General features: G+C 49.8%; 1 protein-coding gene across 1 annotated transcript in view; it reads right to left on the reverse strand.

Moving 5' to 3' along the window:
• The window catches only part of HUNK (hormonally up-regulated Neu-associated kinase), a 111,463-nt gene that overhangs the window by 36,627 nt on the left and 62,834 nt on the right, over window positions 1-12,002 (reverse strand). The window contains exon 4 of the mRNA XM_043593745.1: window positions 9,213-9,348. Within this exon, the coding sequence (XP_043449680.1) occupies window positions 9,213-9,348 (136 nt within the window). The remainder of the gene's footprint in view (window positions 1-9,212; window positions 9,349-12,002) is intronic.

A 12,002-nucleotide genomic window follows, 5' to 3' on the forward strand; every position in this document is an offset into this window, starting at 1 on the left:
TATTTGCGTCCCGTTGCCAAATAATGACGGAAATCTACATTAAGAGGCATCCAGTCCCAGGAGATTTGGTAAAGGAAACCAGATTGAGCATTTTCATTCCTCTCCCCCAGAGTTTTCATACATGTTTAATATCGGGATAAAGAGAAATCTCATCCCTTTGACATTTCGGAAGTATGTGAGAATACCAAGGGAAAAATGTGGAATGCGGTTTATAAACCTCTGTAATCCCGTAGAATTAGTAGGAGTCTTCAGACATGTTCAGAATTTCCTGACGTGTCTTTTGAAACATGGTCCAGGGCTTTCTAGCCTCTCCATGGTACACACGGAGCCCCCAAGCATCACAAATGGTTTTAAAGAAAGAGAAGGATGACGGACTGGAATGAAGGACGCAACAAACAGACACACTCTGGGTTTTTCCAAACAGAATGAAGCAAGGCTGAGTCATCACTGGGTGACAGAAAACCCAAAGGTACTGGCCAGTGTGGAGTCAAAAATGCAAAATAAAGTGAATGAAGAACAACTAGAAGATGAGGAGATAGGACCCCATGAAATACAAATGGGGAATTTGGGGGATTAAGTCGGGAGCCCAATGGTGGTCCTCATATTCATTCGGATAATGAAACACTCCCTGGAGGAAAAGCTGGATTGTCACCTATCATCCAAGGGAGGAAAGACAGAGTCACACCTTCCTGGAGAAGTCGGTCGGCACCTTTAACAAGACACAAGGGACAAAGCAATTGACAGAGCTGGGCTGGCCCGTGGGGGGTCTGGCTGCTGTTCATGGAGAGCTGCTGGGCAGGACCCTCGGGAACTGCCCAGGGTAGGGCCGAGTGAAGCCGAGAGAATCTTCAGCTGACATGCCTTGCTTCTGTGTTGTTCTTCAGAAAAGGAGCTGCCTCCGAAAAATTAAAAATAACTCTCTGGCCAGGGGCACCTGGGTGGCTCGGTCAGCTAAGCATCCGGCTCTTGATTTCCGCTCAGGTCATGATCTCAAAGGTCATGGGATGGAGCCCACATCGGGCTCCACAGGTGTCAGCGGAACCTGCTTAGAGTTCTCTCTCTGCCTCTCCCCTGCTCATGTGCACGCTCTCTCTCTCCTTCTAAGTAGGGAAATAAACTTTAAAAAAATGTTGTTTAGCTTTAAAAAAGAATGACTCTCTGCCTAAAAGCAACATCTTCCCATTCTTCCAGTATCAACTTTCAATACAACTTCCAATTTAAAGTCTTGAAAATAGAGTGGGAACAGATCTGTCCATTGGAAAATGTCAAACGTCGTGCCTGCTCCATTAAATGGTCTGTGTTCTACAAGAAATTACCTTCTTGTGGATGTTAAGACTTTTGCTTCTTTTTCCTTTCCTCTTTCCTCTCTTCTATTTTATAAACCTTTTTTTAAATGTTTTTGACTTTATTTTTGACAGAGGCAAGTGCAGGAGGGGCAGAGACAGGAAGACAGAGGTTCTGAAGCAGGCTCTGTGCTGACAGCAGTGAGCCCAACATGGGGTTTGAACTCATGAACGTCAATATCATGACATAAACTGAAGCTGATGCCCACGTGACTAAGCCACCCAGGCTCCCCTCCCCTCTTCTACTTTAAATGCACAGACTAGCTACCAAATATATATATTTTACAACTGAGTTTACAACTGAAAAATCTCAAAGGCTAAAGGAGATTTCTCCGTTAAGTCAAAAGCCCTAAGCTACCTAAAAGAAGCCATAGGTCTCCTGTTTCCAAATCCTTCTCCTGCCATTTTGAGGGGGTATACATGGAGAGAAAACGCTAACTTCCATATTTGACCACTGGGGCTGTAGCTGGTGGAATCTGGTTTACTCTATTTACAAAATAGAGTCGAAGGGCTGATTGCCTAGGTCTATATGGGGATAGTAGGGCTCAAAACAAGATGGCTGCTCTCAACCAACTTGTCTACCCCAAAGGGACAGCATGTGGGAGAGATTTTTTTTTCCCACTAAGTGAAAAGAGATTCGGTGAGACTGGGACAGTGGTTCTGGGTGTGCTGTGCATGACCTCCACAAGACACCAGGACTTCACACAAATGCTTCATCCGCCCCAGGCACCCCCAGGAGAGGAAAGAGGAGCTTTGGTTGAAACAATCTGGCATCTCCAATGCTTTGGGGATCGGACTCTCAGTTTTCACTTTCCTTACTCTTAGAGATTCACCAAAGTTCTCCAAAGAGCACTGGCATATTCTGAAAATAAAGTCAATTTTTAATCTTTTCATTAAAAAAGTTAGTTTTGTTAGTTTTGTGTTAGTTTTTTTGTTTTTTTTTTTTAACTGGCCCATATGTCACTCTGAGGACAAGTCAGTTAACCATGAAAGGTTCACTACCACAGAACGCACATTTTTGGTTTTGCGTCTGAAATCTCAAAGTTCACTTGGAGATCGAGATATTCCTGTCACCTCGATTAAAGGTAAGAAGCAGACGATTTGAAAGATATTCACGTACGAAAATGAAGACCATCGAAAATAATGGAAGGGCCCTAAGACAGGGTGCACCGTTTTGCACTGACACTGTTAGTTCCTGATTCACTAGAGGAGGAGGGTCCTGGGGGCCCCATTTGTCAGAAGAGCTTTCCTTCCCCCGGTTTCCTTGAGTCACAAGTTGGTTTTCTTCCCAAGACAGTCCCAGAAGTCTTGGAGAACGGCCTCATCCATCTGTCAAGGTCCAAACCTCTAGAGAGAGAAAAGTTTGTTTTTGATTTTGGAAGTGAGCTTTTCATTCTGTTGTTTCACAGCGATAAAAAAGGGATGTTCTACAGTAACAGCGTCTGACCCAGAAAGAAAATTGGTCCCATCTTCACTCTTTCTTAAACAGCCTTTTAAATTCTCTTTGGGTTTTCCGTTTCCAATTCTGCCAGCGAAGTCACTGAGCACCGAACAGAAACCTAACCCGTATCTCAGACACAACACCCCAAAGCAGTGGAGAATTTCTCTTTTTTTTTTTTAAATTTTTTTTCAACGTTTATTTATTTTTGGGACAGAGAGAGACAGAGCATGAACGGGGGAGGGGCAGAGAGGGAGACACAGAATCCGAAACAGGCTCCAGGCTCCGAGCCATCAGCCCAGAGCCCGACGCGGGGCTCGAACCCACGGACCGCGAGATCGTGACCTGGCTGAAGTCGGACGCTTAACCGACTGCGCCACCCAGGCGCCCCGAGAATTTCTCTCTTAAGGAAGGCTCTGAAGTTTTTCACTTTCTCCAAGATCAAGTATGGCAGCAATCAGGTTTTCACACCTTCCAGCCTCTGCATATACTATTCCCTCTGCCTGGAAAGCTTCCTCTCCTCTCCTCCACCTGGCAAACTCCGTCTCATGTCTCAGAAGCAGATCCAACCCTCCTCGGATGCCTTCTTGAACTGACCCAGCTCTGCAGCCCTATTTGTTCTCTGCGCTGTGCCTCCTGCCACGTCGTATTTGCTTACGGGTAAGTCGGTGTCTCAGTCAGCTCAGGCCGCCGTGACAAAATACCACAGACGAGGTGGCTCAGCCAACAGACATTCATCTTCTCGCAGTTCTAGAGCCTGGAGTCTGAGACCGGGGTGCCGGCACGTCCGGGGTGTGGTGTGCTCTCCTCCCAGGTTTTCTTGTTTTGTCCTCACTGTCCGAGAGTAAGCAAGCTCTCTGGAGTCTCTCCTTATGAGGACACTTAGCCCGTTATGGGGACGCTACCCTCGTGCCCTCTCAAAGGCTCCACTTCCACCACACTGGGGAATTAGGGCTTCAACATATGGAATTGGGGGGCATACACTTCAGTCCGTAGCAGTAGCTAAGTGTGCTGAATTGCAAAAAACAAAACAAAACACAACAAAAAAAAACCCAAAAAACCAAAGCCCACAAATTCCTTGCCACTCCCCCATCACAGGGTGGAATCTTCTCTTTCTCCTCCTGCTTCTGGGTTGGCCATGCAGCCGGCTTTGCCCACCGAAAGGTTAGTAAATGTGACACAGTGGCTTCTTGAAAAGTGCTTACGCACGAGGGCTTGCCTCTCTTACTCCTGGGGACTCCTTCCGCCATCGAGGGAGCAACATTCTGCGTCTCTTTGTGGTGTTCTTTGTTTCTGGTTTGCATGCAGCCAGGAACATATTACCTACAAGTAACAGCAATGATTGAGAATTTGGATTTACAGTCAAACTGTGCGGTGCTCTCTGCCGGGTGGCTGACGGGGGCTGACACTCTGTTGGGTAAGGGATGACCAAGAATGCGGTTAGTCAACCTGAGGTGTCTGTTGGCGAACCTGATTCAGAAAAGAGATTCTTTCACACTTGCTGGGAAGGAGAATCGCTCTTGGGATCTGGAGCGGCGAGTCTTGTACTCTTCAGTTTACCTTGGAGCTTGCCTGAGATTTCAGAGCTTAAGCAACAGAAATTGATTTTCTCACAGTTCTGGAAGCTCGAAGTCCAAGAGGAGAGTATCAGCAAGGTTGGTTCTTTCTGAGGACCGTGAGGGCAGACCCACTCCATGCTGCTTCCAAGAGCTTCCCTTGGCAATCCGGTGTTCCTCGGCCCGTAGATGCATCACTGTGATCTCTGCCTTCAGCCTCACACGGCGCTCTCCCTGTGTCTCTGTCTGCAAATCCCACCCCCCCCCCCCGCCCCGTTATAAACATGTCTGTCATACTGAATTTTATGACCCCGTTTTCACTTGATTACCTCCATAAAGACCTTCTCTCCAAATAACGTCACATTCTGAGACACTGGGGTTAGGACTCCAGCATATCTTTTGGGAAGGGAACACAATTCAATCCGTGGCATTTGGTTACCCACCCGCTTACAATTTTCCAGCGGTCTCTCACCACCTTTACGGAAAAACCCAAGCTCTTTCCCACCCTTCCCCACCCCACAACCTTCTCACATCCTGTTCCCTGTGTCCAGGGCCTTCCTCCCTTAACACTCCTTCTTCCCAGAGTTCAGCCCTTCTCATCCTGAGGATTTGGCTTTGAGGTTTTCTCGGCTAGAGGCCGCCCCCATCCCATGCGATACCTCCCACCCACCTCTCCATAGCAGTCACCACACCCAGCTTATAGCTTTTATAAAAACTGTCTGCCCCACTAGAATGTAAACCCCACAATAAGCAGCACAACAAAACAGAAGCGAAAGCAGGAGTCGGGTGGCAATTTAAGGCAAACTCTAGAGTCAAACCACCTTGATCAAATCCTGGCTCTACACCTAGTGGCAGTGCTACCTGGGCAAGTGCCTAAGACTCTTAGTGCCTCAGTTTCCTCATCCATAAAGTGGGATAACAGAACATTCCCTCGGAGGGTTGTTAGGCATGTGAGACGAGTTAATACTTGTGAGGCCCTTAGAACACTGCCTGTCACTCAACCAGAGGTACGAGAGCATGAATAATAATCTTTGCAGGAACAGGGACCGACCAGGGCCTTCGACTCACCCCTGTGCACTCAGAATCCAACACAGTGCCTGGCTCAACAAATATTTGCCAAACGAACACATTTCTGGTAAGCTCTGTGTTGCTCACGTGACTTTTTTGTTTTCTAAGCTTTATCAGCAGCTTCTAAAGGGGCCTAATTTACGCCACCCCTGTGAACCAGACTTGCGTCATGTGGCCTCATCCCCCAGAGAACGTCCCGGGTCGGCTAGCCCAGACTTGCTCTGGGGAAACGTGGTTGATAAAAATGAAACAAGGCCCTTGGTGGCTAAACAAGGGTGAGAATCTCCACCCCAGCTCCCCACCACGGGGCACCGGAACACGGACTCGTGAGCTCGCAGCTGCTAGTCTATGTAGAGACCCCACGTCAGGCTCCAGAGCTATGCCACAACCCACTGAGAGACCAACATCTCTGCGGGGAGTGTTCCTAGTTATCAAAGACTTTCCCATACGTCACTCTGTGGCACCAGGACTAAGAATGAGGCCCGATCAGAGCTTTTCAGGAGACCTCAAGCTACATGTCACATTCTTGCGGCGGGGGGAGGCAACTAAGCGGAGGTTAGCAAAGAAATGTCCAGCTGCTCCAGACAGCCCACCCAGAAGCCAGGGTAGAGGAGGGAAGGGAGTGTTTTGGGTCAAGAGAGACACAAAACAGGTGGCAGCAGACCAGGTCCCTGGACTCCGATCATGGGGCCCCGAGACTGAGAAACAGAGCACGCGTGACCGTTACATGCGGACTCCTTTCCCAAGTCAAGGGACTCGGCAGGTGGGGTGGGCACAGGGTCTGAGCTTACACCTGACCTCACACGGTGCTGCCTTTTGCCGCCGTGCTTTTCAGTCCCCCTCGGATTTCCCCAGACGGGAGAAATGATTTACTCCCAACCTATGGTCCGCACGAGGGGACGAGAGGTCCCGTGCAGGTGATGCAGGCCCGGGAGCTGCCCTCCAGCTCTGACGGCCCACCAGGCTCCCTCCTTCTACCAACACTTCTAGACCGTGAGGAGCCACCGGCTTCGGCTTCGCCAGTCATGGAGTGGAAAGGTCCCCCTTTGTAGGCCGGGCCTCGTCGCCATGACAACTCGTGATGACGCTTCTCCTTCAGTCCCCGGGAGAGCAGGACACCAGGCTGTAAACTGTCACCTGCTCTCCAACCGCCGACTTCTCTTCCCCTGTGGTCATGGTGCCTCCCACCCCCTCCAGTTACATGACGCCTCGGAGCCTCCTGGTCTTTCAGGCTCCCTATTCCGCACAGCCTTTATCGTGCGGGTACACAAACCGTCCCTTGCGTAGCTCTCCGTTTAGCAAAAGTGAGTTCCCTACCCATTGAGGAGAGAAGGTGACTATAGACTCACACATGTATATTCATCCACTAATAAATATTTACGGAGGGCAGATTATGTGCCAGACATGTGTGAAAATTCTTAAGCATTGAAAAGGACCAAGAACGGATTCCATCTCAAGTGTGGACTCTGATTCATTGGCAGTGCGTCCTGACAGCCGTGTTGAGAAGGATTCTGAGGCCCTTTATTCTGGGCACAGAATAAAGAGTCTGTGGATTTGCGATGCCAGCCAAACGACCCGGCCAAACGACCTCGAAGAGAAAGCTTCTCTGCCATGGTTTCCTGCCACCATTCCCATCCCCCTGACAGCCCCTGCCCGGCCCCCTGCAGGGGGTCATCAGCACACACAGAGCATGCTCTCCGTCTACAGCCCTGCCCACACCTCCTCTTGAGAGGTCAGGAAAGTAACCGGGGGCTCAGGCTTCTGTGCAAGGAGCCCCGAGTGCCAAGTCCACCCCACCACTTACACACGCACCGCCAGGCCTCTCTCCCATCTGGGTCAAATGACCTCTGAGCACTTGGCCTGCCCAGGAATGGAAGCGGACTCCCCAGTGCCTTGTGGCCAGCTGTGCCCAGAGCCCAGGGGATCCTGTGGTCCTCAGAATCTCATGCTGGGCTCTGGTTCCCCTCACCTCCAACTGGAGCCTCCTGACCTCCCTTGACTTCCAGAACCTTGTACTGGGTCACATTCCTCTGTTTGCTTCCTCTGCCAACTATAGCCCCTGACCCCATAGCTTCTGTTCTCCAGGATGAAATGCCTGTCCCTCCCTCCCTTAGCGGCCTTCCTTTCCTTCCTTTCTCTGGCCGGGCTCCGTGCCATCGGCCTACAGTGCAGGGGGTCCTGGGAGGTGAGCTGTGACTGCAGGGCGAGCACCAGGGAAGCAGGGAGCAGGAAACCGACGAGACACCAGAGGCTCAAGGCCAGCCTGCAAGAGGCGGGGGGGGGGGGGGGGGGGGGGGGGGGGGGGGGGGGCGGTCTGCCCAGGGGAAGTGGCATCCCAGAAAAGAAGACGGAAAGAAAACGAGGACAGGACCAGAAAGAATTCCTGGCTAAAAGAACAGTGCACACAAGGGACAGGAAACAGCGAGAGAATGGATGGCGGGGGAGGGGGGGGGCGGGGAGAGAGAGAGAGAGAGGGAGACAGAGAGAGAGAGTATAGCTTCCAATGAGGCGATGGGGCCATGTTCAGAATTCAGTACTTTGAGACCCTAAAGTCCTCGGTTCAAATCTCAGCTCCACTACTTAGTAACCCTATGACCCTAAGAAATGTTATTAATCTCTCTTGTGATAAGCTTCCTCTTCCGTAAAATGGGGAGAAGAGAGAGTAACGGTTTCACTGGGTTAGCATGAAAATGAAATGGCACGGTGCCTGCCGTGTGCCAGGCATGTAGCAAACGTTAGCTCGTTTCCAACCTGGACAAGCGAAGTGTAGTGAGGGTGGAGAGAAGTAGGAGGTGTCCAGAAATGTACTGGATCAACACACCCTTGCTTCGATTAGCCCCTCTCACCTCCAGCTTCCTTCTTACTCGGGAGCCCACTCTGTTTACAGCCCAGCTCCTCTTGATAAGGAATTTAGTCCCCACCCCAGACTCCAGCACCCGGTACGGCTCCTTGCACCATTCACACATGATGACGAGAGGCTTGCTCGGCATGAGGACGCCAAGGGACCTGGATTCAGGAACCAGAGCCCCTGTAGCCATTCGTCCCTTCAAGGTTGACTGACTTTGCCTCGGTGGCCCACACCGGGTGAGACGCTGGGGAAGCCGACCAATAAGGTCCCCATCTCCGTTCAGTGTCCTTCCCGATCGGGGAGACAGACAATAAAATGATAGGCAGTGATGGGTGACAGGGACTTGGGACTTGAAAGGGCGAGGAGACGGAGTCGTGGGGGGCCTCCCGACAGGGAACCCGAGATGGTCTCTGCAGTGGTGGCACTGGATCAAAACGGTCACATGGGAACAGACGGGCCATTTGAAGAGCCGGGAAATGATATTCCAGGCAAAGGAAATGGCAAGTGCAAAGCCCAGAGGTGGGAAAGATGAAACAGAGGCCAGCATCCCTGAAGAACTGTGAGCAGAGGGTAGGGTAGGAGGTGGAGAGGCAGGAGCGTGGGCCAGGCAGGGGCTGTTTTCTTCTGGTGCTGATGGAAAGCTAAGGGGCGATTTTAAGCAGGGGAAGGATGCGAGTGACTCATAAAACCAGATCGTGAGTTCTGTGAGTTCAGGACTTGGTTTTCTTGTCTCCCCAGCAACGGAACGAATTTTGGTAAAAGCCTCTCCGGTGGTCTATGGAGAACAGACCAGAAGAAACAGAGAGGGAAAGCTGCCCCCGCCCCAAAAATCACCAAGTATCTATCTGAGAGCCTGGAATAGAACACGTCCTCATCAAATACTCAAAGGTTATTTTACAAGAAAGGGAGAGTAAAGACGACCAAAGAGAGCATCCCCTTTTATAAGCACCATAACTCACATGGACCAGACATCGATTTTGGGGCCATATTTCTTCCTGGCAAGAAGTTCGGGGGCGGCATAGGCTGGACTGCCACACTGCGTGCTGAACGGGTCCGAGTGGCCCAGGATCCCAGCACAGTTGCTCAAACCAAAGTCTGCAAAGAGAGGAAGACAAAACCAGCTCCGAATGAGAAAACCGTGAAAAAGAAGAAAAAAAAAAAAAAAACCCAAAAAACCAACAAAAAAACCAGGGGGCAGCAGGAAAGGAAATATTCTCTCAGGCTAACACATCATTTAGCATCCCCGAAGGAAAACCAGCAGGGGCAGACCCTCATTGCCGGATATGGGTCTCAAGACTGGAAACCGTTTCTATCAGGCCTCACTATAAAATCCAGCTAGAGCTGAAAGTATGTTGAACCAAAACATATTTTCATCAAACCTTGGAAATGAGTCATCCAGGAAAAAGAAAGGCTTCGCTTTCTAGGACTGGGGCAGGAAGAGAGAACGAGCAGAGGCCTTGGAGGCAGCAATCTGGCTTCCCAGTGGCCATGTGGGGAGAAAAGCTGAAGAAAGATCCATTTTCCCTGGCTGGGGTCAGAGTCAAGTGACATGCGATCCCACCATTTAGAGTTGACTTGTTCGGTTCAATGTTTTCGTTTCATGCAAGTCCCTTAAAAATGCTCCCTGTGCATGTGGCAATGTATGGGGATTTAAAGAGGGAAAAAAATACACACCCAATGATTTAGAAAACGCTCAGTGTTGGCTGGAAAACTAACGCCAGGAAGACAGCAATGAGAACTGAACTAAGAGACCTCATAGCACTGCCTTGTTCCCGGATGATTACGGCAAACGGGAAAAACACAGAAGAGCCCGCTGCGTCCAAAGCTATGCTGCGTCCAAAGCCTTTTGTTTCGTGTTTACTTTTTTGAGCGTAAGAATATGGCAACTGACAGGTAATCAGAGCTGTCTCGGTCCTCATCTGATACTTTCCCTCAATCTTTGCTGATCCCAGAATTAAGATGATGACTTAGGGGCCCCTGGGTGGTTCTGTCAGTTGGGGATCTGACTCTCGATTTCAGCTCAGGTCTCACGGTTTATGGTTTGAGCCCCCCATTGGGCTCTGTGCTGACAGCACGGAGCCTGCCTGAGATTCTCTCGCTTCCTCTCTCTGCCCCTCCCCCCTACTCGCATTCACTCTTTCTCTGAAAATAAACTTACTAAAAAAAAAAAAAAAATCATGGCTTCTCTTTGAACTTCCATGTAAATATTATGCTTCTAGTTCCCCAAACAGGAGATTCTGTCCACAGGGCTCAGTGGCCAGGACTGTCTCCACGTCTCGAATAAAACCCTGTACTTTCTCAACTGGCAGGACTTCTATCTGATTTCACTACTGTGTTTTCTCCTTGACCAACGTGTCTCCACCTGCAAAGCACATGACCGCTGTAATAGCTCAGGAAAAGAGGAACATGGGACGCGGTGTGAAGTAACTGTGAGGCCATGAAGTGACTCACACCATGGGTCAAAGTGCACCACCAGAAACTCTCCCAACAGTCACTGGCTTAGGCTGTATAATGACAGAGCGTTCCCAAAGAGAACCCCGTCCCCCCGCCGCCACAGGCAGAGCTCAGAAAACTCTTGAAGGCCCTGAGCTTGAAGATGAAGACCCAGAATCTACCCAGGGATGGATGTGGACACCTTTAACTCTTCCGTTGTTTGTGTGTTTTATGATTCCATCTTTTTATCTCATAACTTCCCTTTGCTACCTACCCCCGCCCGGCCCCCATTTCCTTCCCTCCGCCCAGCCCAGCCCACACCAGTAGGTCCCCCCATAACCTGCCCAAGAAGGCCCCTTCCAGAGCCACAGGACTCTTGGCTTCCCAGCGTAGGAGACCTCTGTACAAGAGAATCTGAGAGCCCCTATTCTCAGACCTAACCCTGTAGTATCACCGACACGGGAAAAAAAGGGGGGGTTGTAAGAGGAAAAATCATAGCGTGCTTGAAATTGGACGGTGGCTTAAATGCTCTGGGTTTGCAAATCAACCTAAAGGAATTTTAATAAAACAACAAATGCATAAAGAGCACCATGGAATAAAGATTGTATTGTTCAGGGCAACATTTTAAGGGACGTTTCATAAACAGTCATGTGAGAAAGCCCAATCTCCTAGGAGTCCCATAAAATCTATCTCTAGATTTCTGACATGAAATCAAAAGACTCCGTGTCTAATCTCAATGGGGTTCCGCTAACAGCAAAGGACCTGCCTCATTCAGGTCACTGAAGCTTCCACTGCGGTCTGTAAAGAATTGCTTGATCCCAAGAGGGCAGGGCAAAGATAGAGAGCAGGTCACCAACCCCACCCCCCCCCACCCCGCCACCCTTTGCTCCCAGGCAAGCTCGAGAACACAGTGTCTTGCCGGGTCTGAAGGAATGTTTCAAGAAGATAAATTAGCAGAGGATCTGGTGAGTGGAGGAGATAAAATCTGCATTTTAAATGACTTAGTGTTGACCTAGCCAGAAGGGTTTCATTTAAAATATATTGCAGAGGAATAACCGGCCCTTTTCACACTCATAAGGCTAATTATTAAAATTTTACGCATATGCCTAGAATCAGAATCGAGAAACTAGAGAGAAGTCCGCCTTGCAGTATGTCACATGGGTCTGCCTCAAGTTAGATCTGGCAAACATACATAAACGAAACATCTTCAGTTTTCTGAAGGCTCCAAAATGAGTCTCACAAAACGCCCAAGTGAACGCTGCGGTGCAAAACTGTTCTCAGCTGGGGCTCTCCCATTATCACCTAAACCATCAGAC

Source organism: Prionailurus bengalensis, chromosome C2 (assembly GCF_016509475.1).
Source record: "Prionailurus bengalensis isolate Pbe53 chromosome C2, Fcat_Pben_1.1_paternal_pri, whole genome shotgun sequence".
Lineage (NCBI taxonomy): Eukaryota > Metazoa > Chordata > Mammalia > Carnivora > Felidae > Prionailurus > Prionailurus bengalensis.